Here is a 27,497-nt window from a genome sequence, read left to right as displayed (position 1 = left end):
TCCATACCACATTTGCATCCAGACGCTACAGTGCCATACTTATGAGAGACCATAAGGGTGTTTTCGATGGCTTCCCTTGCTAACATGGCAATATGTACATCTGGAATAGCAATTTGATAATTTTGTGATAAAATTACAGTTCACGTTTCTCTTCTTTCTCACAAAGACTGGCCAGATCATGTTCCGCCTTAAAATAATGCTAATGATATTTGAAGCGTGCTGAGACTGGATGCCATAATGCTATTGGAACTGTGCTCATGCTCCAAACACTAATGCTAACTGAACTGCTCAACTGGGAGCGCTAATGCTACCGCAACTGTGATTAGGCTAAATGTGCCAAAACTAACTAAACTGTACTCATGCTCCAAGCGCTAATGCTAACTACTCAGCTGAGAGCGCTAATGCTAACCAGACTGCATAGGCTACAGGTGCTAATGCTAACCATACTGTGTTCAACTGGGAGCTTTAACGCCGTCTAAGCTGCAGTCATGCTGGATGGAAGTGCACAGCCGACTTCCCAGAGTCCCTCTAATCCAGCAACTAGGAAGGCATTCTGGGTAACTGAACGTTACAGCGCTATGGGGGGGTTGCACTGAGGAACACTGCCTGGGGCATTCGCCGCAGAGGAAAGACATTTCAAATTTGGTTTAAACTAAGGGCAAAGAGTCCCTGGGGGGTCTTTTGCTGTCGATGTAATGAAATCCATAAAGAGGAAGGAAAGGGATGTCTCTTTCCCGTCGAGCCGGCCCACGGATACGCGCACAGCCACTTTAGCGGCGTCGGGCTGGCCTCGCCGTTCTTTTCTGACCGGTTTGGGCATGCCGGAGAGGATTCCTCTCGCCCCGGTGCGTGCACCGCGTTCCCTCTGGGGTCACGGGAGGCCAGGAGCTAAAATTAGACGCGACATTTTGTAACGGAGGCTGTTGTTTTTGGAAAGGGGCGGCTTGGGTCAGGTCGGTCTCGCCTCCCCGATTGGTTTTAACGCGGCTCTGTTTCCACCGCTGAACCGCGCCTTTCGCCCCGGGGGGCAGGGAGGCGGTTCAACCGCGTCGAGACGCAGCGACCGCCGCACCTCTCTCTCCCACCCCATTCCTCTCGGCTCAGGAACGAGTCTGTCGCCCCGCCGTTCGCCCCCATCCTCCTGTCCGTGCGAGATAAATAACCCCTCTATTTGCTATAGCAGGTTTCTGGTTAATGTGAAATATTAGCGAATCAGCATGCAATTATTTAGTTTGGGGAAGTATTTCGTCGGTCACCTAGCAACAGGCTCCTGAAAACAGGAGTGGACTGCGTTGCCCCTGGCAACCACTGTTACTCGGCAAACAGCGCAGGCCCGGTGCAAACAAAGGCCAAGACTGCAGGCTCCTGTTTTTTAATTGAACATCTGTATGTGTTTTTCTCTGGTTCAAAGCTGTTTAAGTGAGATCTGTCATTGACAGAACCTCACCCCCCCCCCCCCCCCCGGGATTTCAAACCAAGTTGCTGTGACAGATTTATATTGCTGGGAGGGGGGGGGGTAGTAATTACGGAGGCCTTGTAACGTTTCCTTTCTTTCCTCCTTGTTAAAAGCAGGTGACTTTTAAGAAGAAAAAGGAAATTGGTCAACAGCTCCTGCGCGGCGAACACAATGGCTTTAATGACGGGTTCTGAGCTGCTTTGTTTTGCCAGCGAGGCGAGGAGGTGTGTAGACAGGGTGCTTTAAAGGGGAGCTCCGCTGCCTGCCGGTCGTGATGAAGGCGTGCTGGTAAAACCACCCGCCGCGTTCCTGGCTCTGTGGCGCCCGCATGGGCTGAGGGGGAGGGGGAGGGGGAGGGGGAGGGGGGGGGGGTGGCTGTTGTTTTTGTCCTTCGCAGCCCAGAAGTCGTTTGACCCGCCGGTGCGGTTTGGCATGTACCCAGCGCGTGTTAGGGGCGGCCGGTGGCCTAGCGGGCAAGGTGCTTGACTGGGACCTGGAAGGTTGGCAGGTTCAAGCCCCAGTGAAGCCACGGTTAGATGAGTGCAGTTGTTGGTCCCTTGAACAAGGCCCTTAACCCCCCACTCCAGGGGGGGGATTGTCCCCTGCTTAGTGTAATCAACTAAGTCGCTTTGGACTAAGGCGTCAGTTAAATAACTAATGTAATGCGTTCGGGGCGTCTTAGGGGCCAAACGGCATGGCCTTCACCACCAGGCTAGTACTGCTTCTCCACCTCCACCTCTAGCGAGAGTTTAAGAGCGTTTGAAGAAGGGAACAGGCCACTTGGCTGGTAGAAGGCTTGTAATTAGCTGGGGCAACTTCGTATGGAGCACGTGGCACGGAAGCTGTGAGATTGTTGAGCCAGAACTTACAACCAGTCTGCAGACTCTTTGGACCCAGAAACCTACATGTGACGGGCTGTTGGCAAGGAGTCCACCACCGACCGTCTGCTGAATGGCAGACATGCATACCACTGTTTGGCCGGATGCTTTTAGTCACTTATTAGTCACAGTAAAATCACAAATAGCTTTTTCATCAATTTAGTCAATTCTCAATAACCACGTGAACATAACAGTATGGATTCCAAAAACGTAGTACAATTCTAATACTTGTGGATTTTCACTTCAAAGCTTTTCCCGTACAGTTCTGGAAAACTATTTTAATTGTAATTTTACGTCCTTGAGTATCAGTGAGCGTGCATGTCTGTTTATTTTCTGTTTATTTTCTCCAACCCACATCCGTTTGTGCTGCAGCAAGCAGCCCTCTCCTTCCTCATTTGATTCCTCAAATTCATCATATTATGGAAGCCAGTGCTGCTCTAACCTCCATTTCACTGCGACGTTGTGCCGTTGTGGGGCGAGAGGAATCCTCTCCGGCATGCCCAAACCGGTCGGAAAAGAACAGCGAGGCCACTGCGAATTAATAAAAATGTTCAGACAAAATCAAAGGTTCTCACCAGGCTGGCTGCTCAAAGCGTAGGGGAACCCCCTGCGATCGGGCAGTGCGTCTGGTCGGAGACCTCCGGTCTTCAGAGGTGTGATTGACCACGGCGTGGCAGAGCTTCGGTCAGCAGTCCCGAGAGCCAGTCCCCGCTCCGTCGATCGGTCCATGGCCACAGGGTCGTTGCGGCACACGTGCGATGCCGCGTTCGGCTCACGTACAGCCTGGGGTGCACGTGCTGATTTTATTTTAATATTTTTTAACATTACATTACATTAAAGGCATTTGGCAGACGCTTTTATCCAGAGCGATGTACAGTTGATTGGACTAAGCAGGAGACAATCCTCCCCTGGAGCAATGCAGAGTTAAGGGCCTTGCTCATGGGTCCATCGGCTGTGCGGATCTTATTGTGGCTACACCGGGGATTGAACCAACGACCTTGTGGGTCCCAGTCATGTACCCTAACCACTATGCTACAGGTGGCTTTTTTAGCATGTCGCCATGACAAATTTTGATGACTATTGTAAGGGCTATTTTTTTAATGGTACAATAGGACTTCTAACAGTCAAGAGAGGAATTGGAGCAACACCCTCAAACCACAACACCACAACAGAATGGTGTGTGCTCACCTTACCAATGAGTGTCTTCACTTTCTCAGTCAGTTTACCTGAGCCGATACGTCCGTCTCCCTGCCAAACTCAAAGGGGACGGGGCCAGTTACTGACTGCGTGACGGAGAAGCAGCGTGTTTGTCTAAGAACTGTGCCTCCTGTCAAAATTTCAGCTAAAGCTGTAGTGAGATTCTGCGTGTATACTTTGAGGAAATGGCTGCTTGCTCCACCCATCTGTAACCAGTGGGGTATGGTGCCTGGTGTCTTACGAGCCAACCATGTGGTCACTTAACGAGGCTAGCTGTGCGGTGGGACTCTTACAGTTAATGGGGCCCATGACACTACTGAGTGTTGGCTATAAAACTACGGCAGAAGGAGACCATGCTGGAACTTTCCGCCTATAGGCTTCTGAAGGAAACTCTCGGTTCAGACGGTTTGGTGGATTTTAGACGAAGCTTGGAAGCCGATGAGCACCTGGGTGACTTTAGGTTGGTTGGGACTTCCTGCGTGTACCGTGTAGGGGTTTGGAGGAATGGAGTTTCAGATCGACTGTAACCGGCTTTCAGGTCTTTAGACATGGGCCTCCCCTAGCTCTCTGTTTATTTCTCCCTGTCTCATTTTCACACTTGTACTGTCTCTTACTCTCTCTCTGGCCTTCCCCCCTTTATGTTGGCCTTCTCTCTCTCTTTCTCTCTCTCTACCTCTCTCTACTCTTTTCCTCCTCTCCTCCCTCCTCCTCTCCTGCCATTGTTTTCTCTCTCTCCTCTCTGTCACGCTCCTGCTACTCGGCCGAGCTTTAAAAAGAAAAGAGAAAGGAAGGAGCAAAGGGTTGGCGGAGGAGGGGGGGGCGGGGGCAAAGTAAAGGGTGGTCGCCATGGAGAGGGATCCATGGCAACTGACAAACGTTGAGAAAGCTTCAGGGAATTTCCTCGTATCAGCTGGATTACGGTGGCCCCTGGAGAAAGGCTCGCGTCTGAAGCGAACGAGGGCCCCGGCGGGGGAGGATTCAGAGCTGAGCAGAGCGATTAGGCCGTATTCTCCCACCCACTCACTCACTTTCCTCCTCTTCCATTCTCCCCTGTACTCTCTGTCGTTTGAGTTTTCCCACCTGGTTGCGCAACAGCGCCCCCTGCTGGCCAGGCCTGTACAGGCTCCGCATTTGAGGCAGAAACACTGGGGGTTTTCAACACCTGTCTTGATATGGCGCTAGATGCTATATAGCATTTCGGCAAACTAAGCAGTAGGTACACTTAGTGGAAGGAAAAGATGAGCATTGCTGGGCTGAATGCCCTGTTCTCACCGTTATGTTACGTTCTGTTATGGCTGAGTGTATGCTGGTTTTTATTCCAGCCTCCGATCTTCATTATACGAACAGTTCAATTATCTGCCGATTTGTGTCGAGTTCGGATTTGTGTAGGGTTGCACATACTATGTACTGAAATGTTATTTGCATTGTCTAAATAACAACTGCAGTTGGCTTATGCGTATGGTTGAATGAGGAATTGGTATCAATTATGCAGCATTAATCGATGGGAAAGAAAACCTGCATACACGCGGCCCTCCGTGGCAACGGGTTTGAGATGGGCGTATTCCTGCATAAGAGACACTGAGGACGCGTGCCCTACTGAGCATGCTCAGAGCCGTCGAGGACGCGTGCCCTACTGAGCGCGCTCAGAGCTGGCCGAGGACGCGTGCCCTACTGAGCGCGCTCAGAGCTGGCCGAGGACGCGTGGCGCTACTGAGCGCGCTTGGAGCCGGGCTGCTCCACGACGCCTTGTGTTTGCACAGCTGGGCTGGGTCTGGGCCGGGTCTGGGCCCAGCTGAGACCTCCAGTCTTTGTTGGAATGCGTTTGCCCTTCGGTATAAGTGCTTGTGTCTGTCCACCAGTAAGTGTAACTGACAGTGCCGCTCAGTTAAAAGGGGATCTTGGGGAACTTTTGGGTAAGTTTAAGGGCGCTTTCATACCTATAGTTTGCTTGATTTGGCCTGGACCAAATACAATGTCGCCAAAATGCACAGTGATTCCTGTAATTCGGTTGGATCTAGGTCTGATCATGTTCTCACACAAATTACCCGCTCCAGAGTTTGGTACGGTTGTTTTGGTCTGCACCAGGGTTTGATTGCTGTATTCACACCTGCCCAAAAGAACCGCACCGGGGGGAACAGCACCAGGGGGGAACAGCACCGGGGGGGGAACAGCACCGGGGGGGGAAACCGCACCAGGGGGGGAACCGCACCGGGGGGGGAACAGCACCGGGGGGGGAACAGCACCAGGGGGGGGAACCGCACCGGGGGGGGAAATGCACCAGGGTGCGATTCAAACGGAATGAACGAGGCAGGTGTGAAAGCACCCTAAGAAATATACAGAATGTTTTTTTTAATAGTGGGGATAATCTAATGGAGTTGTTGACTTCAGGTTCGAGTTACTGTATGCAGATACCAGGTTTTTAACTTTAGTGTTGATATTTGTTTTCTCTCTACTTTCTTGTTTCAACTATTCGAATGAGAACTACTTGATGTAATAAGTAATATCTCCCCCATGTCATTTTTGTGTTGTATTTATGTGTACAGTTTTGTTGTTTACTTTAGATCTTTTTTGTATTGTATATATACACCATACCTGAGTTAACATTTGTAATTGTTTTGGAATCAAATACTTTTCTGTGGTTTACTGAGCTCGCCTGGTGTATTGGAAACTGTGAAATACTCTCAAGAAGTGCAAACCCTGCCTTCTTGTCCTCCAGGTTCACTAAATTGCACCACGCAAGATCAGTCGAGCACAGAAATGTATTTGCAGCCAAAGCAATTGCGTGTTTGACCCAGGTCTGGTACACACCCACATTCTCTGCCTCTTGTACTCAAGCATGCGTGTTTTCAGTAACCTCACTGGTGAAATGGGCAATTCCATGGTAACAGATGTTACAGCTGCCAGATATTTGTATGATAAAGTTCTATACAGCTACATAATAGACTGATATGAGCTTCTATAACCATCAGGAGCAAATAACCCTGTCGGTCTCTTAGGTAGCTCTATTGGACTTTACCATGTATGCACATGTAATAATATACTGCATTTGTAATGTCGGTTACCATGGAATCGCCGAAATGGAGATAAGGCGAGTTGATAATTTTTTTTCCTCTCTCTCTCTTTCTCTCTCTCTCTCTCTCTCTCTCCCCCTCTTCCATCTCTCTCTCCCATCTCTTTCTCTTTTTCTTTCTCTCCCCATCTGTCTCACCCTCCGCTCCGTCACTCCCTCTCTCCCTCTCCTTCTCTCCTTCTCTCTCTCTCCCTCTCTCTTCCTCTCTCCCTCTCCCTCCCTCTCTCCCTCTCTTTATCCCACTCCTTCTCTCTCTCTCTCCCTCTCTTTCTCCCACTCCCTCTCCCTCTCTCTCTCCCACTCCTTCTCTCTCCCACTCTCCCACTCCCTCTCTCCCTCTCTTTCTCCCACTCCCTCTCTCTCTCTCCCTCTCTTTCTCCCACTCTCCCTCTCTCTCCCACTCCTTCTCTCTCCCTCTCTCCCACTCTCCCTCTCACACTCTCTCTCTCTCTCTCTCTCTCTCCCTCCCTCTCCCACTCTCCTTCTCTCTCTCCCTCCCACTCTCCTTCTCTCTCTCTCCCACTCTTCCTCTCCCACTCTCTCTCTCTCCCTCTTCCATCTCTCTCTCCCATCTCTTTCTCTTTTTCTTTCTCTCCCCATCTGTCTCACCCTCCGCTCCGTCACTCCCTCTCTCCCTCTCCTTCTCTCTCTCTCCCTCTCTCTTCCTCTCTCCCTCTCCCTCTCTCTCTCTCTCAGTGTTCAGCATGCAGAGCTCAGAGGGAGGGTCTGACTCCGGCTCGGCCGTGGTGCTGCACACGTCCACCTCCGTCCAGGCCCCCGTGGTGCAGCCCGTCCCTGCCTCCCAGCAGGTATCCCAGCATGTACCACTGCCCCGTTTTCCTCCACCCGTTCCCTTCGCTGACCTGAACATTTCTGCCGCGTTTCGGCCAGACAGGAGCTCGTTTTTTCCCCAAATGCGCAACTTTTAACTTCCACTTCCTGCTCGGAGGGACCAAACCAACACATTTCTGCTGCGGGCAGTCAATAGACATTACATTAGTTATTCAGCTTCTATCCAAAGCGACTTACCAGTGATTAGACTAGCCAGTCCCTGTAACAACGGGGGCTTGAACCACCAACCTTCCAGGTCCCAGTCATGTAACGTAAACTCACCGTGTTTGGTTTTTGTGTGTATGTAAAGTATAATCCCTTCTGTTTCCTTAAAAACTTGGTACGAGTCACATACGCAATAAATTTCAGCATACAGTGACATGGTAATAGTGCTCCACTGGGACTATGAACCGGGCAGGCTTATACGGCGGTGTACGGACCATAGTGAGTCAATAGGCAACCACAATCACAGACCACATTCCTCAAGAGCGAACTACCACGTCAGTTCACGTTAGCTTAGCCGCTAGGCTACAGGCTGCCCCTATAGCCCAAAGTGGAGTAGAGCAGCCCACGGAGCTCTTCAGAGGGTGCTGGTCCGGCCAGCAGCGGTGGTCGAGAAGCAGTGGCTCCCTTAGCAGGTGCTAACTCAGCTAGCCAACCGCTCAGCCTTTGGAGGGAGCTCACCATCACCACTGTCCTCCTGTTGGATCCTTTCTCTTTACCTGCGGCGATGAAGCAGATGGGCTCATTCATTTCAAGCGCAACAAGCCCCCCGTACAATCAGTTATGTATTTAAACACAGGTGTTATTGTTTTCATAGAGTGAAGCAGTCTAGTTAGCGCCAAGGGATTCCGCTATAGCAACCGGCAAACTTTATCTTACTCAAATTAACAGCGACCTACAGACCCTCAGCCAGTACCTTTTCCCAGTGACCTCAACTCATCTGGAAAAGAGGAACTGGAGGACGTTTTGCGTGTGTGTTTGCACGCGTGTGCTTGTGTGCGTGTGTGACTGCCTGTGTGAGTATATGTGTGCATGTGTACCCGAGTGCTTTGCAGGGGCTCTTCACTGCCATCTACTGTCAGTAATATGCATGACTTCTTTGAGGTCTGCCCTACAGTCTGCCTTATATATATATATATATATAGGAGGCTGCGCTACTTACTTCACTGAGCACTGAGGCCTCAGGCTGCTTGCGTCATGGCAAATGTATTCAATCAAAAATATATTTTAATCTACACACATACCAGGCACTGCATCACTGTACAAGCTGGTTTGTAACAGGTCGTCAGAAACTTCTGTTGATGTCTAAAATATGATAATCTCATTCAAATCAGTCTGGCCCAGTCAGAATTTAAATGATATATGTTTTTTAACTTTTAAAGAAGAGTCTTTAAGGCTTGACCTGCCCAATATCTTCTAGAAATAAGTGTTTGGTGTGGTTTCCCTCCAAGGGGAAAAAGACATGCTTAGAAATTGCTCCTCTGACCACCTGCTCAACCGAATGGTTTCTTTTGACTATGGTTCTTGTCTTGTTGTAATGTTCTTCTTGGGTACAATAGACACTCTCTTCATGCATGTCTTGGGTTGCCCCTGGTGTGCCCCTGGTGTGTGTGTTTTCTAAGTGTTCCCGTGTCTGTCTTTCCGTAGGTCCATCATGTGGTTCAGCATGTGTACCCAGTCCAAACCCAATATGTCGACGGAGGGGAAGCCGTCTACCCTAACGGAACCATGTAAGACCCAGCCCCCTCTCCCCGGCCTGCCGTATCCCCCTCATTTCACAGATAAGGGCACAGGAAGTAACCAGGGGAATCACTTTAGCGTGACACCGTATGCCACTCCTGGCACTTTTAGTTTAATTTCTGAAATGCAGTCATCTGTTGGGCTGCATTACTTTTACCAGTGTCACTGGGCAATTTGTGTTCTGTATGTCCATTCAGTTTTTTTCAGAAAGCAAGTGATTATAATGGATTTATATTTCCTCCATTTTCATCTAATGGAAATGAGAACTGAAGTGAACACACAGAGGGACGATTTTCCTAAGAACGTTAGCGTGTGCAAAACCTGGCAGAGCATGCAAAGCCAATAACATTCAAGTCATGGTATTTGTTTTGCATCAGTCATTGGTTGCGTTATTAGTTTTGCATGTGCTTTGCTTCCAGAGGCTCACAGTTGTGTCAGGTTGAGGAAGAAAGGGACAATTTAGTAGATATTATGATGAGTTTTCATATGTTAAATTCATATTGGCCATGCTTTTTCTCAGTGATTTATGACCAGGGGAGTATATCTCAAAGCAGAATTTCTGAGTTGGATCAGTTCACCGAGTTAAACCCGGAACAGCCGTTTTTAATGCAGTCCATGTTCCCGTTTCGAAAGAGTTCCAGCTTTTGCTCTGTCAACTTATCCTGCTAACTCTGTAATCCTGCTTCGTGATATTACCCCCCTGGTGTCAGAGTGTGGAGTTTTCTAATGCAGCACAATACAAATGTTGAGGTAAGGAGAGCGCAGCAGCGTCTGAGAGCCCGCTGAACGCTCTTCCGGGGCGCCTCGCCGTTAACGCTCCCCGCCTCCCTCAGCCGGGCGGCCTACTCCTACAACCCCCAGGCCCAGCTCTATGCGCAGTCGGGCGGAGGGGCCTACATGGACGCGCAGGCCGGGGGGGGCCAGGTGACCGCCGTGGTGTCGTCGGCCAGCGTTCCCTCCCACGGCATGGCCGGCGTCTCCATGGAGGCCAGGGCCGGACAGATCATGTCCGGCGGCAACGCTTACATCATCCACGGCAGCTCGGTGGAGGGCAGCCGCCAGCACACCTCCCGCTCCTCCTCCGCCATGGTACGTCCCAAGCTCCCTCTGTCCTCTCCCCCCTCTGGCTCAAATGGTCCGCTCCTTCCCTATGTAGTGGTGTAACTAGTGTCGGCCATTTGCTAGGAATTGCCTGAGACCATAGCTAGTCTGCTATATCCTTCTGAGACCCAGCAGAAAAGGGTCTCTGTGAAAAAAGTTGTTTGACATGATACAAGAAAATCCAGAGAATCGCAAAAATACATCAGGCTATAGCCTTATGTTCAAAAAGTGATACAAAAATAAGTTTGTGATTTTATATCTGGGAGTGATGAGGAAGGAGATATATTTAATAAATATGAAGATGGAAGACATGTTCCAGGGAAGATGCTTTTTCAATTCAAATTTTTTTTTTATTGATTGTCCCTTGTAGTGTAGGTTTCAGTATACTAGAATATATGGTTATTGCGATTAAGACAAGAAACTCACCTCCCCTACAGGGGACAAAAGATAATTGGAGGGACTTCGGTGGTTGCTGTTAGAGGAAAACTTTCTCTTTCTCTTTCTCTTTGGAGGGCATTTTTTTAACATTTTATTTTTCATGTATATGAAGCCAAAAATGTTCTTTCTTTCATTTGCTACTCTATCCATTACACTACCCCCCCCCCCCCCCAGCATTCCAATGCTGGACTTCTGTCAGTGTTCAGCAGCAGGCTTTTGTACAAACTGTATTTGAGAATGGCTTCAGTTTTTGTCACCTGCAGCTAAACTCTGTCCCCGGCTTCCTCTTTCACACGTTTGCATGACACATCAGGTGAAAAGAGTCAGGACACGGGGAATGCTGAAAAACCGGAATTTCTACTAACAGCCCACGCCAAACTATCCGCAATGCACACTTATCACAATGCCGAGCTACTCGCGCTCTTTTCAAATTCGCCCGCGGTTTGCCCTGAGCTTAACGGCCGTGGGCCGAGAGAGGGATTGTGGGTTATTTTCGGCGGTGTAAATTGAAGCCGTCAAAGGGGAGAAAAAGGAGCCTGGCTGCCCTACAGTAAGCCTGTGAATCGTGAACTCGCAATCCCTCTAGCCGCTGCTTGGCGGGCGCATTTGCATGAGTTGGCGGGCGGGACAAGGGCCGCCTTCAGCCGGCGGCTTAACCCCAGGGCAGCGCTCATTTGCATGCTTTGTGTCGCCGCATTAGAGATTCAGCTCCACGCCGGGGCGCCACAGAAACGGAGACCTCCGGCCCACAGCGTTATTTCCTTTCTGTTTATTTTATTTATTTTTTTATTTATTTGTTTTCCCTGGCCATTTTCTTTCTGCAGCATTTTTTGGCGTGATTTTATTTTATTTATTTATTTTTTTCGACCCTTCAGCTTGAAATAGGGATTGAAAACCTCCAAACATATGAAGGGGTTGCAGCTCGCTGTTCAGGCTGTTGTGTAAGCTAACCAGGGGCCTCGTTAAGGGCCTGATAGCGGACAGGACTGTGATCTGTCCGTCCGTCTGTCCGTCACTGGGACTGGCGTAGAGACTCCCTTGTCAGAGTTTGTCTGAGTCTAGGTTGTCAGAGTTGGCACGGCACTCTAGCTCGAATCCTTGTCGCTTTCTGGGAGCCTTTGAATGAAGCCCCTCTTGAATTAAGCTTTGCATATAATTTTCCCATGCAAAATACAGACATGCACACACGTCATGCTTACACGTATATACTTTATGCACACTACACCCCTGCTCAAAAGTTTGGAATCACCTTTGCCTTCTTTTTTAATTTTCTCGGTTTGTAATCCGCAATTTACATATGGTCAAAATTCAGAATCTGAATTTTTATTAAAGGTTTGCGTTTCACCATGTAGTAATTACTGCACTTTCTATATGTAGTTTTCCATTTCAGTGGTTGAGACAAATGAACATACTGTGAAATGCAAAGAGTTATGTTTTTTTATTTGGTTGCATATCTTTTGCATGCCATGACTTCCTGATGTATGTGGCCTATCAACATCATCAGGGTATGGATATCTTATTTTCAGGTTGTCCTACAAGCCATACTAAAACTCTTTGCACTTTAATGGAACTCTATGGGAATTGGGGTGTGGGACTAGATTCAGCTGTAAATTATGGTGATACAGTATGGAACACATTTGTTGGCTAAATGGCTTTATGTCATCAAGGGTCCAAGGTATCAAATGAGCTTTCAACCATCATGAGTCAGCTGTCAGTTATAAGTGAATAAGTGTAGGCTATATGGTGTGTGAGGACATGTGAATTCACTATATGAGCATGTGTATATGAGTGTAGCCATGAATGTGTGTGTGTGTGTGTGTGTGTGTGTGTAAGAGTGAATGTGCATACAGGTGTGTGTGTATGTGTGTGTAAGTATAAGCACTAGATTCACAATGCTGACTGCCACTTTGAGCCATACTGTTTTTCCCTTCTCGATGTATTGAGCAGCACTGTATGCTGTGTGTGTGTGTGTGTGTGTGTGTGTGTGTGTGTGTGTGTGTGTGTGTGTGTGTGTGCACTGGATGGTCAGTCTGTGCTGTGCGCTGTGTGTGTAAGCGCTGGATGGTCAGTCTGTGCGGTGTATGTATGTATGTGTATGTGTGTGTGTGTGTATGTATGCACTGGATGGTCAGCCTGTGTTGTGTGTGTGTGTGTGTGTGTGTGTGTGTGCATGCACTGAATGGTCAGTCTGTGCTGTGCGCTGTGAGTGTGTGAGTGTGTGTGTAAGCGCTGGATGTTCAGTCTGTGCTGTGCGCTCTGTTCAGCTGCAGTGGCTGCTGGATAACTACGAGACGGCGGAGGGGGTGAGCCTGCCACGCAGCTCCCTGTACTACCACTACCTGCGCCACTGTCAGGAGCAGAAACTAGACCCCGCTAACGCCGCCTCCTTCGGCAAGCTCATCCGCTCTGTCTTCATGGGCCTGAAGACCCGCCGGCTGGGAACCAGGTTTGCACTGCACAAACAAAAAAATCAGTCTCAACATTTATTTTAGTCTTATATATAGACTCAGAATCTTATTTCTATTAGGTTACTATTTCCTAAAAAAAGACAAAAATATGTACAATGTGCTTGTCAAGCAAACAGAAATTTAAAATGGGCTTACCTACTCAAGCATATTACTTAGACTTGGCCTTGTGTACTAGATCTATGTTCATTGCTTTACAACTGATTCTATACGAATTGTATCTCATCCGACCTGTTCTGTAGTTAGTTCAAGGAGTATGGCGTGCACTTTTTTTAATTATTTTTTTTTACGTCGCTTATGATGAAAGCTCCTGCTAAATAAAAAGCAGTGTAGTTGAGTGGGGAGAATGCAGATTGAACAGACTCTCCTCTCTGTCTCTCTCAGGGGGAACTCCAAGTACCACTACTACGGCATCCGTCTGAAGCCTGACTCCCCTCTCAACCGCCTGCAGGAGGACTCTCAGTACATGGCCATGAGGCAGCAGTTTGTGCACCAGAAACGGAGGTGAGAGCCTCTGTCCACCCATACGCCACTTCATATACACTCAGGGAGCACTGTATTAGGTATTTATTAGTCTTCTGCTGCTGTGGCCTATCCACTTAGAGCAGGGGTGTCAAACTCCGGTCCTGGACAGCCGCAGTGTCTGCTGGTATTTGTGGTTTCCTTTCAATCAGCAGCCGATTAAGGCCTTGAGAACAAGGTGTGTGGACTCTTTAGCCAATGAAAGACTTTTGAAATTCATCTCTCGTGCTGATGCGCACCAAAAACCAGCAGACACTGCGACACTCCGGGACTGGAGTTTGACACCCCTCACTTAGAGGTTTGATGTGTTGTGTGTTCAGAGATGCTCTTCTGCGTACCACTGTTGTAATGCGTGGTTATTTGCATTACTGTCACCTTCCTGTCAGCGTTGACCAGTCTGGCCCTTCTTGTCTGACCTCGCTCATTAAAACAAGATGCCCGCAGAACTGCCGCTCACTTGATGTTTTTAGTTTTTTGCACCATTCTTTGCAACCTCTAGAGACTGTTGTGCGTAAATCCCAGGAGATCAGCAGTTTCTGAGATACTCAAATCACCCAGTCTGGCACTAGTGTTCAAAGTCACTTGGATCACATTTGGTCTGAAGAACAGCTGAACCTCTCGACCATGTCTGCATGCTCTTATGCATTCAGTCGCTGCCACATGATTGGCGGACTAAATATTTGTATTAACAAGCTGGTCTACAGGTCTACATAATAAAGTAAGTATATTTACTTCTCCCACGTTCTCAATTAGATCCGTGGTCTTCACTCTCCATTCCTACAGGAGTTATTCAGGGTAATTGCTTTGCCTCAAAGGGACAGCTTTGCCTCACCCCTGGATATGACCTGCAGCTCTGCTGAGTTGAAGTCAGGCTCTTTATCCCATTTGCTTTATTTGCTTTATTTGATTTGTAATAAGCAGGAGTGTTCAGTGGCCTGTGTTCGTGCACGTTAGCCTACGAGTGTGCGCTTAAGTACAGTGCCGTCCATAAGTATTTGGACGGTGGTCCAATTTTTGTTCTTTTGCCTCTGTACTCCAATTGAAAACACCCGACTGTCCAGTTACTTTTGGGCAGGGGCTATGGAGGGACTGTGTGTAAAAAGGGCACACCAGACAGATGTAAATGTCTTCAAATTAATTGTGGCAGTCTGCACATTAACCTCATGTTCACTGTGTCATTTCAGTTCAAATGTGCTGGAGTACAGGGCCAAAATAACTGAAATACAGCTGTCCAAATACTTACGGACTGCACCGTCCGTGAGTGGCAACGGGGTCGGGTGTCGAGCACCCCCCTGCACCCCCCTGGTTTGCACTCGCTGCATTGCCCTGTGCTCCGTCCTGTGTGCAGGTACAAGCCCCTGCAGAGGATGGACAGCATGGGCTACGGCCTGTCCGGAGGCCCCCAGCACCTCAGCAGCACCCCCGAGCAGACCGAGTCCTCCCAGAGCCAGCACCACCAGCAGTACATCGGTAAGAGCCGGGACACCGTGCCCACAGGGCCTGAGCCAGCACAGGCTTCTGCACAGGGTTCAGTAAAGGCTTCAGTGCAGGGTTCAGTATTCAGTTCAGGCTTCAGTTCAGGCTTCAGTACAGGCTTCAGTATTCAGTACAGGCTTCAGTACAGGCTTCAGTATTCAGTACAGGCTTCAGTTCAGGCTTCAGTACAGGGTTCTGTATTCAGTTCAGGCTTCAGTACAGGCTTCAGTACAGGGTTCTGTATTCAGTACAGGCTTCAGTATTCAGTACAGGCTTCAGTACAGGCTTCAGTACAGGGTTCTGTATTCAGTACAGGCTTCAGTATTCAGTACAGGCTTCAGTTCAGGCTTCAGTACAGGGTTCTGTATTCAGTACAGGGTTCAGCACAGCCTGTTTTTAGTTCACTAACAGTGCTAGAAATGGTTGGCCTGGGTGGTCGGAAACCACCTGCTTCTCCCATTTCAGTGTTTTGTTAGTGTGGGTTTATCCCACTGTTCCTCACTCCTGGTCCTGGAGAGCTGCAGGCTGTGCTGGTCTTTGTTTTCACCACGTGAACTAACTATGTAATTAACTGCTTTAATTGATCAATTAAGTGCTGAGTAACAACAAAAGCCAGCACACCCCGTGACTCAACAGGATCAGGAGTGAGGACCACTTTTTTCTTTTTTCTTTCTGGCAGATGTGTCCCATGTCCTGCCCCCGTTCCCCACGCCGGACCCGGGCTCCCACCCCCTTCCCGACGGCATCGTGGCGAACGACCTGAAAAAACTGCAGAACCTGTACAGGGACCACTGTGAGGTACGGCGTTAACCCCCACTCCACCCAACCCCAGGCACCCAAATCACTACACACACACACAGGCCTGGGTCCTGTCAGCTTTCGTCCTGACATGGGTTCAGCCAGTTCAGCCGTCCCCAGACCGGCTTCTCCTAACCGTTTCTGTGCAGAAGAAATGAGGGGCAAATGTTGATGGGATCCAGACCACAATCTCGCCCTGGATTTTCTGTAATGGATAATCAGATAATATATCCTCCTTCAGCCCTCTGACATTCCCTGCTTATCTAGCTTTGTCCCAGAATATCACAATTTTCTGTGTGCGTACGAGAGTTATGCGTGTTTGTGTTTGATTGCGAGCATGTGTACATGTGTTTGTGTGCGTTTGTGCATATGTGTGCATTAGGATGTGTATGTGTGCTTGTGCTAGTGTGTGTTTTGAATGTGTGTGTGTGTGTGTGTGTGTACTTGTGCTAGTGTGTGTTTTGAGTGTGTGTGAGTGTGTGTGTGTGTATGTGTTTTATCTCCTGGACACTTAATTTCTCTTTGTCTTGACTTTGCATGCCCTGTCTCATTTGCAGCACTGTTTCAGTTGTTGCTCGTGTTAAATGGCATTCAGTTCTTGAGGGCGCCTACGTTTGCTTTAGCTCAGTATATTGCTCAATAACAGCTCTGTGCACTGCCACGGCAGTGATATAGTACCTTCACCTATTTGTTTTGAGCGCACATTCATCCGCGCGGGGTCAAAAGTCGGGGGCTTGCTCAAACTCTGGCGAGAGCTCCGAGTTCCGCGTTTGAACCGTCGCCGGCGGCAGCTGTAAATAAGGCTGCCATGGAGACGGACGGAGAGGGGGGGGGGGGGGGGGTGGGAAAGCGACGATACATCACAGGAACTGCGCGCCTGCGTTGCCGAGGTTCGGCCAAACGTCCTGCCAGATGGCCCGCGTCTGGAGAGGATTACAGCTAATAGAGACAGGCTTGCACGGCTCTCCAAGGCCTCGTCTGGACGGCCAAGCAAAACACCTGCTGCCTGACGGAAAAGTTGTAACGCTACGTGTTCCGAGCCCTCCTCGCGGTACGCGTTTCTGCTAGAACAGGGCCGTGCTTTTGCGGATGTGGTTCCAGAATCGTTTGAAAAAAAATATGACAATTCAATTTGGAGGACGAAACATAACGTTCATAGTCCTGGGTCTGCTAATGACTAAGGGCCTTGCTGATGTTATAAACAAAGGTCTCTGGCTCCCTGTTCTGTGTAGATGCATCATCCTCTTCTTCTTCTTCTTTTTACCTTTTAGTGACAAGACAGATCTAGTCTAATACCCTGGGCCGTAAATCCACCAACCACAACGATTATTAAACTAAGATTATTAAAATTATATTTCCCATTTCCATTTCGCCCGGCTAAAATCCTGACACTGTGCTGGCCAGCAGAGGATGGGCTTCCCTCTAAGTTGGGCTTGTCCTGAGATGTCTTCCCACCAGAAAGTGTTGTTTCCTCGCCTCTGTTTAAGTGTTTTTTTTATAATGGGTTTTGTGAAGGGAGAAGTACGTTGCTTGCTGGTATTTTTATTTCTGGGGTGCAGGCCAGGTCTTTCCTGTGTTCCTGTAAAGTGTCGTCATGAGAAGGGCTGCATGTTTGAGTCGCCATAGAAATAAAATCGAATGAAATTGGATTTTGTTCTCTGTGTGAGTTTTTAGTAGACATTGTGCAGGCTTGCTGGTTTGCATCATATGGATGCTGTAATCTAATTGTCTGTGATAATTTCCAGCCCAATCTGACAGTATGGAGATGGAGTGTTCTGTGTAGCAGCCTTGGACCGTGTTGGAAAGAACAAGCTTTTAAACGTGGCATGAGGAATGTTCGATGCCAGTGAGCTCCAGTTAGATCTGGGTTGAAGCGAGTGGAACTCATAAATCTGCTCCTTTGGGCAAAGCTTTTGGTAGCATTAGCAGGCCAGTAGTGGAACAAATCTCTTGTTTGAAACCTCCTTCGGAATCATTACATTTACTGCTTTCAAACTTGTGAATTTTACGCCTTAGACGAGTGTTAACTGAATGGAATTTGATGACCACAGGTTTCTTCTGTCAGTCTTAAAAAAATACCTAATTTATTTGAACCAGGTAGGTCAGTTGCGAAAGTGTATTGGACTGTTTAGCCGGTTGAGGTGGGGAGATAATTAGTAAAGAGATACGTTTGTAGTAATTTGACCAGGAAAACGGGATTAAGACCGTAGGACATTCATTCATTCATTATCCTAACCCGCTTATCCTGAACAGGGTCGCATGGGGGCTGGAGCCTATCCCAGCATACATTGGGCGAAAGGCAGGAATACACCCTGGACAGGTCGCCAGTCCATCGCAGGGCACACACACCATTCACTCACACACTCATACCTATGGGCAATTTAGATTCTCCAATCAGCCTAACCTGCATGTCTTTGGACTGTGGGAGGAAACCGGGGTACCCAGAGGAAACCCACGCAGACACGGGGAGAACATGCAAACTCCGCACAGAGAGGCCGACGGGGATTCGAACCCAGGACCTCCTTGCTGTGAGGCGGCAGTGCTACCTACTGCACCATCCGTGCCGCCAGACCATAGGACATCTACAAGTTAATTCACTCGAACACAGAGTGTGCTATTAGTGTTATTGTTGTGTACATGCCTGTGTGTGAAAGGGTTTGAACGTGTGTCGCTCTGGCAGTCCTCACGTTGATAGCCTTTTTGGGCGCTGTGTGTCTTTGACTCTCCTTTGAAGTGAACAGGCCTATGAAAAGCGTGGCCTGTTCCAGCGTTTGGGCCTGACTTTGCAGGTGCGTTGTATTTGTCAGGGGGCTGTCAGTGACGCGGGGCATCCATTTGCCCTGCGCTCTGTAAGCTAGAGGTCAGACTCTCTGAGGAGGAATGTGTGGTCACTGTGGAGGTGCTCTTGCACCAGGCTGCTAAAACAAAGTTTCCATTCGGTGTGAAAACATAAAGAGAAGTCAGAAGGAGATAAGAGGGAGCAACTAAATGGGTGAGAGCATGCAGACATGGTCAAGAGGTTCAGCTGTTTTTCAGACCAAATGTCAGAATGGGGAAGAAATGTGACTTGGAATGATTGTTGGTGCCAGACAGGGTGGTTTGAGTATCTGAGAAACCGCTGATCTCTTTGGATTTTCACAGTCTCTAGAGTTTGCAGAGAATGGTGCGAAAAACAAAAAGACATCCAATGAGCAGCAGTTCTGCAGGCAAAATCTCCTTGTTCATGAGAGAAGTCAACCGAGAAAGGCCAGACTGGTCAAAGCTGACAGGAAGGTGACAGTAATGCAAATAACCTCACATTACAACAGTAGCATTCAGAAGAGCATATCTGAACACACAATGCGTCAAACCTTCAAGTGGATGGGCTACAGCAGCAGAAGCTTTATTAGAAAAATAACTAATAAATACCTAATAAAGTGCTCCCTGAGTGTATATAGTACAGACAGTACATAACAGTCCATGTGAAAGCATGTATTAAGTTATGTCTTATGTAATGCTGACAGGGGAACGTGATTCTACCTGTGCGATACTGTGACTCCAAAGTCTAAAGTCAAGGGTGATCGGCTCTTAGGCTTCCAGTGCTTTGGAGCAGCCTGTCTGGGAATATGAACCTGGCTCAGTCTTTTAAATCACTTCTTAAAGGCATACTATGCAGGATTTTCACCTTGAAAATATCATAAAACAAACATGCTCAGTCATTACTGTGATACACTGACAACCTGTGTCTGTGTTCACTTCTGCCCAATACCTTGCTTGTCTACTTTAATTTGTCATTCTAAAAACTCCTCGGGCAGCTTCTGGGCGTTTTTTAATTTTTGTGCTGCATCTGAAAAGCATTTGTCCAATACACTGAACTCATATGTTCTATGATCCAGAAGCAGGACAAGAGGAGACGTGTATGTATTGGCTACTACAGTGTTGAGTTAGGTTTGCGAGAAATTAGCCTTGGTGGCTAACCGTTAAAGGGCTGGCTAGCGTTCGGTAGCATTACAGTAGATAGCTGCCATTATTAGCCAATTATATTTGTTTCGTACTTCAGCTGGCGGGCCATAATTGCTGGGTCCCACTACGCAGAACTATTGCTTATATTTTTGGGAGATTCTACCGCCTTATTTCTTGCCCTTGACAGGACTCCCAGACTTGAGGTATTTGATAAATATATAAGCGACAATTTAATTATGCGTTTGTGAGTATGCATGCTTATGTTAAACTATTGTGCTCCCTTTCAGGCAGGTTTGCTAGAGCTGACTGAAATGTATTTGTGTTGGCAATAGCTAGTATCACCACTAATTTAACGTCAGTTAAAAAGCTAGCGACATGGCTTGTGTGGAAAGCGACTATTAAAGCAGATGTTTTACGAATCGTATTAGACCCTGGTTTTATTGGCTCATTGCTATCACACCGTAGTCCACAACAGCCAGAATCATCTTGGGAGTGTCAACGCGCAGGGTCGAAAATGGGGAGCGTAGACATTTCTTATCTATGTAAACAATGGGTTGCATCGAGGCCTACAATTCTGCATAGTATTCCTTTAAAATGTACTTTTATTGGATAGCATTTTCATTCTTTTAGTCTTGGTTTATTTATTTTATTCCCCTTTTATTCTTCTTTTATGCTGCTTTTAGCTTGCTTATTCTGTTATTCTTTGTACCTTTTTTATATGTGCGTGTTTTGTATTTGAATCACATTGTATTTCATTCTGTGTAAAGCACTTTGTAACACTGTTTTGAGAAGTGCTATCCAAATAAAGATTAGTATGTAATTGTGTGTGTTTGTGTGCCCTCCCAGGCTACTCTGGACGTGGTGATGAACCTGCAGTTCCACTACATCGAGAAGCTGTGGCAGACCTTCTGGTGTTCAGCAGCACCATCTAGTGACAGAGGCACCCCTCTGCCTAGCAGGTGAGACTGCACTGATCTTCAGCTCCTGCTCTCCCTGCAGCAAATGCTATTGGTTTCATACACTCCATTCCCATTGCAGCATGGGAAGAGAACCTTCTGAACTAGAGAATGATTCTGTGAATAATACTGTCACTCATTCAGCACATTATCTCACTCACACAAATGCACGCAGGCCTGCTTCTGATCCACTCAGTCACATCGCAGTGTACACCGCACATGTCACTGATACTATGATGAGCAATCTGCATTGAAGTGTGTATTTTTTATGAAGACTTAATAATAAATAAATAAAGTAATGCGCATACTACAAAAACAAGTAATACTTAGCATACACCACATTCAAATTCAACATACATGGTGGTTTCACTAACTTCTGGGTCTATGTTTTGAGACTAACTTGCGGGACTGTGACTGTTATTCACAGGGCTGTGATTGCCTGACACTGTAACTTACAGGGCTGTGATTGGTTGTGACTGGCATACAGGGCTGTGATTGTGATAGTAATTTGAATTTGTCCAGAGGATTATCTGTTTGTCATAACTTAATTTAAGTTTGCTTGAAGGGTAATGTGTATTTTTAGTGTTTGGTTACGGCTGTAATACTCAGGGCTGTTTGTTACGGTTGTAACTCTATACAGGACTGTGTATGATTGTGACTGTAACTTAAGAGGTCTGTTGCGACAGTAACATATGTGGAGGATCTGTTTCGTAACTACCTTGCTGGGCTATGACTGGTAATGATGAACTTGCAGGATTGTGATTGGTCATGACTGTAACTTGCGGGGCTGTGATTGGTTGTGACCATAACTTGCAGGGTTGTGACCGTAACTTGCAGGTCTGTGACTGATTGTGACCGTAACTTGCAGGGCTGTGTCTGGTTGTGACCGTAACTTGCAGGGCTGTGTCTGGTTGTGACCGTAACTTGCAGGGTTGTGACCGTAACTTGCAGGGCTGTGACTGATTGTGACCGTAACTTGCAGGGCTGTGTCTGATTGTGACCGTAACTTGCAGGGCTGTGTCTGGTTGTGACCGTAACTTGCAGGGCTGTGTCTGGTTGTGACCGTAACTTGCAGGGCTGTGACTGATTGTGACCGTAACTTGCAGGGCTGTGTCTGGTTGTGACCGTAACTTGCAGGGCTGTGTCTGGTTGTGACCGTAACTTGCAGGGCTGTGTCTGGTTGTGACCGTAACTTGCAGGGCTGTGACTGATTGTGACCGTAACTTGCAGGGCTGTGACTGGTTGTGACCATAACTTGCAGGGTTGTGACCGTAACTTGCAGGGCTGTGTCTAGTTGTGACCGTAACTTGCAGGGCTGTGTCTGGTTGTGACCGTAACTTGCAGGGCTGTGACTGGTTGTGACCATAACTTGCAGGGCTGTGACTGGTTGTGACTAACTTAGCGGGTAAGCATGCAGCGAGCTGAGGCTGTCTGTCGCTGTGCAGCGAGGGGGAAGCGGAGGGGCCCCTGTCCCAGGAGCAGCTGGTGGCCCTGTGCCGGTATGAGCCGGTGATGCAGTGGATGCGGAGCTGTGACCACGTCCTGTACCAGGCCCTGGTGGAGATCCTCATTCCCGACGTGCTCCGCCCCGTTCCCAGTCAGTGCCCGTTCTCCGCCATCTTACTTTCCGTCTCACCTTCCACAGCTTCTCCCCTGCTTTCTCTACTTCAGGGATACTGAGGCTGCATCCAGAACCGCATAATAGCATACTACCTGCACTAAATTTCAGGCTTGTTTTCATTGAATTGTAGTGCTAAGTATGCAGTTTCGACCATAGCCTCAGTCTCTCCCAGAAAGGGCTGGTGTGGGTGCAGGCTTTTGTTCCAACCAAGCAATTACACACCTCATTCTACCAATTAACCATTAGTCTTTGCTAAGGACCTTGGGCTCTTTCCAATTGCTTATTTGTCACCTCCCTTTCTTTGCCTGACATGGAAATCGATGAAGGTCCACCATCTTTAATTAAATTAAATGTTCCTTTGAAGAGGCAGAAGCTGGAAGTAAGGTGGCTCCCGAACGTTTCTTGAGCGAAGAAAAAGCTTTTTCTGAATGCGTGACGTATAAATGATCAACCTGTGGATCCACCTCTCCCCATTTGCCATGCATACACTATATGGCTTTGAAGTGTCATTTGAAGGAGCAAGGACATTCCATTTTAATTCTAATTCGCATTTTCTCGATTTCACTTTGTTTTCTCTCCTCTTATTCCTGGCTCTCCCGGTGAGTGGAGCTAGGGGCAGGGAAAGGAGCAACTCATGGAATTAGGAGGTGAAACATAAGAGAATAGAAAGAGCCCCTTTAAGTAAAAATCAGGTGTGTAACTGCTTGGTTGGAACAATAGCCTGCACCCACACCGGCCCCTTCTAAGCAAGATTGAGTATCCCTGCTCTACTTCCTGGTCTATTTTCCAGTCTCTTATATTACCAGCTTCAACTGTCATGCATGTTCTCACGTACATCCACTTTACACAAATAATAGACCTCGTATTGAGGACAGTCTGCGGGTTACATTCACAAGGTTCCCCTTTGTCATCTCAGATTGTGGACTGAACTAGTGAAGTGGAGCCGCATGCCACCTGAACAGCGTGTGCCTTTGTGACAATGTTATACAAAATGAACATGTACTATTCTAACCCCAGACCCAAGAAACTTGCAAAATTCAAGCATAACTGTCAAGACCTTAGATTACTTTTTCAAAACAAAGATGAGAAAATCTTGTGCATGTGTTTTGGAACATTATTATTCATTAAAAACATATGTATTAGCAAAGATAACGATTGTATATTGTTTGGACCCACTGTTTTTTAACTTGGTCATGTCAATATATTTTTATATAATTTATTTGTTTGAAGTTCATCAACAGAACTAACTAGCTATATTACATTACCTTCCTCCTACTTACACTTACTGAGAATTATGTACATAAGTGGAGAATATCACGTTAGCTCTCAGGAATAAAGTGCAGTATCACCAAGTCCACACAGAAGGCCAGTTTATCATCAAAAAGCATAATGTTAACCTCTCCAACCAACAGTTTGTATTGTAGCCAAAGTAAATACCGCTACACCGATAAACTGTTTACCCAGCTATACCTATAACACTATCACAAAAGGATAGCCTTGTTATCCTTCCCAAAAACCGCTACCCTTTCAGTTTGTGCATCTCTTCTTCTTGGGTTTTGCACACTGACGTGATTCGAGCGGTCAGGTGCTGCTTAGCCGTGCGTTCGGCCGTGTAACTGGATAAGACACGCCGCCGATCGGGCACCTGCTCAGGAAGTGAATGCAATGTGAAATACGGGTTTATTGGACCGGTTGGTTCTAGCGCCGCTCCGTGTTCTTTGTCGCCCACCCCAGGCACTCTCACCCAAGCCATCCGCAATTTCGCCAAGAGCCTGGAGTCCTGGCTGACCGCAGCCATGAGCCACTTCCCCCAGGAGATTGTTCGTACCAAGGTACCCGTCCCCCCCTCTGTCCCCGCCTGGCATCCCTGACGCGGTGTGTGCTCACTTATCTGTCGTCCACGCGATTTCTGGGACAGAGTTGGCGTGTGAGACGGCGTGCGGTGTGATTTCTGGCACGGTTTTGCCGTTTGAGATGACACGCTGTGTGTTTCATGTGACTGTGTAAGTGTGTGAGACCGCGTTCAGTGCGTTTCCTGTGATCGCATTAGCATGAGACCGAATGCAGTGCATTTCCTGTGACGGCGTTAGCGTGTGAGACACTGCAGTGCGTTTCCTGTGACAGCGTTAGCGTGTGAGACACTGCAGTGTGTTTCCTGTAGTAGCGTTAGCGTGTGAGACGCTGCAGTGTGTTTCCTGTGATCGCATTAGCATGAGACCGAATGCAGTGCGTTTCCTGTGACAGCGTTAGCGTATGAGACACTGCAGTGCGTTTCCTGTGGTAGCGTTAGCGTATGAGACACTGCAGTGTGTTTCCTGTGACAGCGTTAACATGTGAGATGCGGCAGTGTGTTTCCTGTGGTAGCGTTAGCGTATGAGACACTGCAGTGTGTTTCCTGTGACAGCGTTAGCGTGTGAGACGCTGCAGTGCGTTTCCTGTGACAGCGTTAGCGTGTGAGACACTGCAGTGCGTTTCCTGTGACAGCGTTAGCGTGTGAGACACTGCAGTGCGTTTCCTGTGGTAGCGTTAGCGTGTGAGACGCTGCAGTGTGTTTCCTGTGACAGCGTTAGCGTGTGAGACACTGCAGTGCGTTTCCTGTGACAGCGTTAGCGTGTGAGACACTGCAGTGTGTTTCCTGTGGTAGCGTTAGCGTGTGAGACACTGCAGTGCGTTTCCTGTGACAGCGTTAGCATCTGAGACACTGCAGTGTGTTTCCTGTGGTAGCGTTAGCGTGTGAGACGCTGCAGTGCTTTTCCTGTGACAGCGTTAACGTGTGAGATGCGGCAGTGTGTTTCCTGTGACAGCGTTAACATGTGAGACGCTGCAGTTCGTTTCCTGTGGTAGCGTTTGCATGTGAGACGCTGCAGTGCGTTTCCTGTAGTAGTGTTAGCGTATGAGACACTGCAGTGTGTTTCCTATGGTAGCATTAGCGTGTGAGATGCGGCAGTGTGTTTCCTGTGGTAGCGTTAGCGTGCGTTGAGCCCTCTTCCTTCTGGCTGCAGGTGGCGGTAGTGAGTGCGTTTGCGCAGACGTTGCGCAGGTACACATCTCTGAATCACCTGGCTCAAGCGGCCCGCGCTGTACTGCAGAACACCTCGCAGATTAACCAGATGCTCAGCGACCTCAACCGAGTGGACTTCACCAACGTGCAGGTAATCCGTCACACAAGCCTGAACCACGGTCTGCACAACGTGCTGCCTGCGAGTGTGTGGGTGGCATCCTCAGGCTGTGTGTTATTTTCTCAGTGTGTCTGTGGCTGTTGTTTTCTCAGCCTGTGTGTATGTGTGTGTGTGTGTGTATTGTATCCTCAGGCTGTGTGTGTATATGTGCGTGTGTGTGTGTAAGTGTATTGTATCCTCAGGCTGTGTGTGTGTGTGTGGGTGTATTGTATCCTCAGGCTGTGTGTGTATATGTGTGTGTGTGCATGTGTGTGTTTAAGTGTATTGTATCCACAGGCTGTGTGTGTGTGTATATGTGTGTGTGTGTATTGCATCCTCAGGCTGTGTGTGTGTGTATGTGTATGTGTGTGTGTGTGTGTGTGTGTATTGTATCCTCAGGCTGTGTGTGTGTGTGTGTTGTATCCGCAGGCTGTGTGTGTGTGTGTGTGTGTATTGTATCCTCAGGCTGTGTGTGTGTGTATTGTATCCACAGGCTGTGTGTGTGTGTGTGTGTGTATTGTATCCGCAGGCTGTGTGTGTGTGTGTATTGTATCCTCAGGCTGTGTGTGTGTGTGTGGGTGTGTGTATTGTATCCGCAGGCTGTGTGTGTATATGTGTGTGTGTGTGTGTGTGTGTGTATTGTATCCTCAGGCTGTGTGTGTGTGTGTGTGTGTGTGTGTATTGTATCCGCAGGCTGTGTGTGTATGTGTGTGTGTGTGTATCCTCAGGCTGTGTGTGTGTGTGTGTGTGTGTATCCTCAGGCTGTGTGTGTGTGTGTGTGTGTGTGTATCCTCAGGCTGTGTGTGTGTGTGTGTGTGTGTGTGTGTATTGTATCCTCAGGCTGTGTGTGTGTGTGTGTGTGTGTGTGTGTGTGTGTGTGTGTGTGTATTGTATCCTCAGGCTGTGTGTGTATATGTGTGTGTGTGTGTGTATTGTATCCGCAGGCTGTGTGTGTATATGTGTGTGTGTGTGTGTATTGTATCCTCAGGCTGTGTGTGTGTGTGTGTGTGTGTGTGTGTGTGTGTGTGTGTGTGTGTGTGTGTCGTATCCTCAGGCTGTGTGTGTGTGTGTGTGTATTGTATCCTCAGGCTGTGTGTGTGTGTGTGTTGTATCCGCAGGCTGTGTGTGTGTGTGTGTGTGTGTGTGTGTGTGTATTGTATCCTCAGGCTGTGTGTGTGTGTATTGTATCCACAGGCTGTGTGTGTGTGTGTGTGTGTGTGTGTGTGTGTGTGTGTGTGTGTGTGTGTATTGTATCCGCAGGCTGTGTGTGTGTGTGTATTGTATCCTCAGGCTGTGTGTGTGTGTGTGTGTGTGTGTGTATTGTATCCGCAGGCTGTGTGTGTATATGTGTGTGTGTGTATTGTATCCTCAGGCTGTGTGTGTGTGTGTGTGTGTGTGTGTGTGTATTGTATCCGCAGGCTGTGTGTGTATGTGTGTGTGTGTGTGTGTATCCTCAGGCTGTGTGTGTGTGTGTGTGTGTGTGTATTGTATCCTCAGGCTGTGTGTGTGTGTGTGTGTATTGTATCCGCAGGCTGTGTGTGTATATGTGTGTGTGTGTGTGTATTGTATCCTCAGGCTGTGTGTGTGTGTGTGTGTGTGTGTATTGTATCCGCAGGCTGTGTGTGTATATGTGTGTGTGTGTGTGTATTGTATCCTCAGGCTGTGTGTGTGTGTGTGTGTGTGTGTGTATCCTCAGGCTGTGTGTGTGTGTGTGTCGTATCCTCAGGCTGTGTGTGTGTGTGTGTATCGTATCCTCAGGCTGTGTGTGTGTGTGTGTGTGTGTGTGTGTGTATTGTATCCTCAGGCTGTGTGTGTGTGTGTGTGTGTGTGTGTGTGTGTGTGTGA

General features: G+C 48.0%; 1 protein-coding gene across 2 annotated transcripts in view; it reads left to right on the top strand.

Moving 5' to 3' along the window:
• Positions 1-27,497, top strand: part of LOC133128110 (DNA-binding protein RFX2-like) — a 39,943-nt gene that overhangs the window by 9,663 nt on the left and 2,783 nt on the right. For both annotated transcript variants that reach the window (XM_061241408.1, XM_061241410.1), the window contains exons 2-12: positions 7,298-7,410; positions 9,083-9,165; positions 10,009-10,264; positions 12,979-13,160; positions 13,564-13,683; positions 15,050-15,171; positions 15,857-15,975; positions 20,764-20,876; positions 22,319-22,470; positions 24,229-24,326; positions 25,497-25,646. In XM_061241408.1, coding sequence (XP_061097392.1) covers positions 7,298-7,410; positions 9,083-9,165; positions 10,009-10,264; positions 12,979-13,160; positions 13,564-13,683; positions 15,050-15,171; positions 15,857-15,975; positions 20,764-20,876; positions 22,319-22,470; positions 24,229-24,326; positions 25,497-25,646 — 1,508 coding nt within the window. The remainder of the gene's footprint in view (positions 1-7,297; positions 7,411-9,082; positions 9,166-10,008; positions 10,265-12,978; positions 13,161-13,563; positions 13,684-15,049; positions 15,172-15,856; positions 15,976-20,763; positions 20,877-22,318; positions 22,471-24,228; positions 24,327-25,496; positions 25,647-27,497) is intronic.

The sequence above is a fragment of the Conger conger genome, chromosome 5 (genome assembly GCF_963514075.1).
Source record: "Conger conger chromosome 5, fConCon1.1, whole genome shotgun sequence".
Taxonomy (NCBI): Eukaryota; Metazoa; Chordata; class Actinopteri; order Anguilliformes; family Congridae; genus Conger; species Conger conger.
Note: the sequence above shows the minus strand (reverse complement) of the source record. Positions and strands in the feature narration are given on the sequence as shown.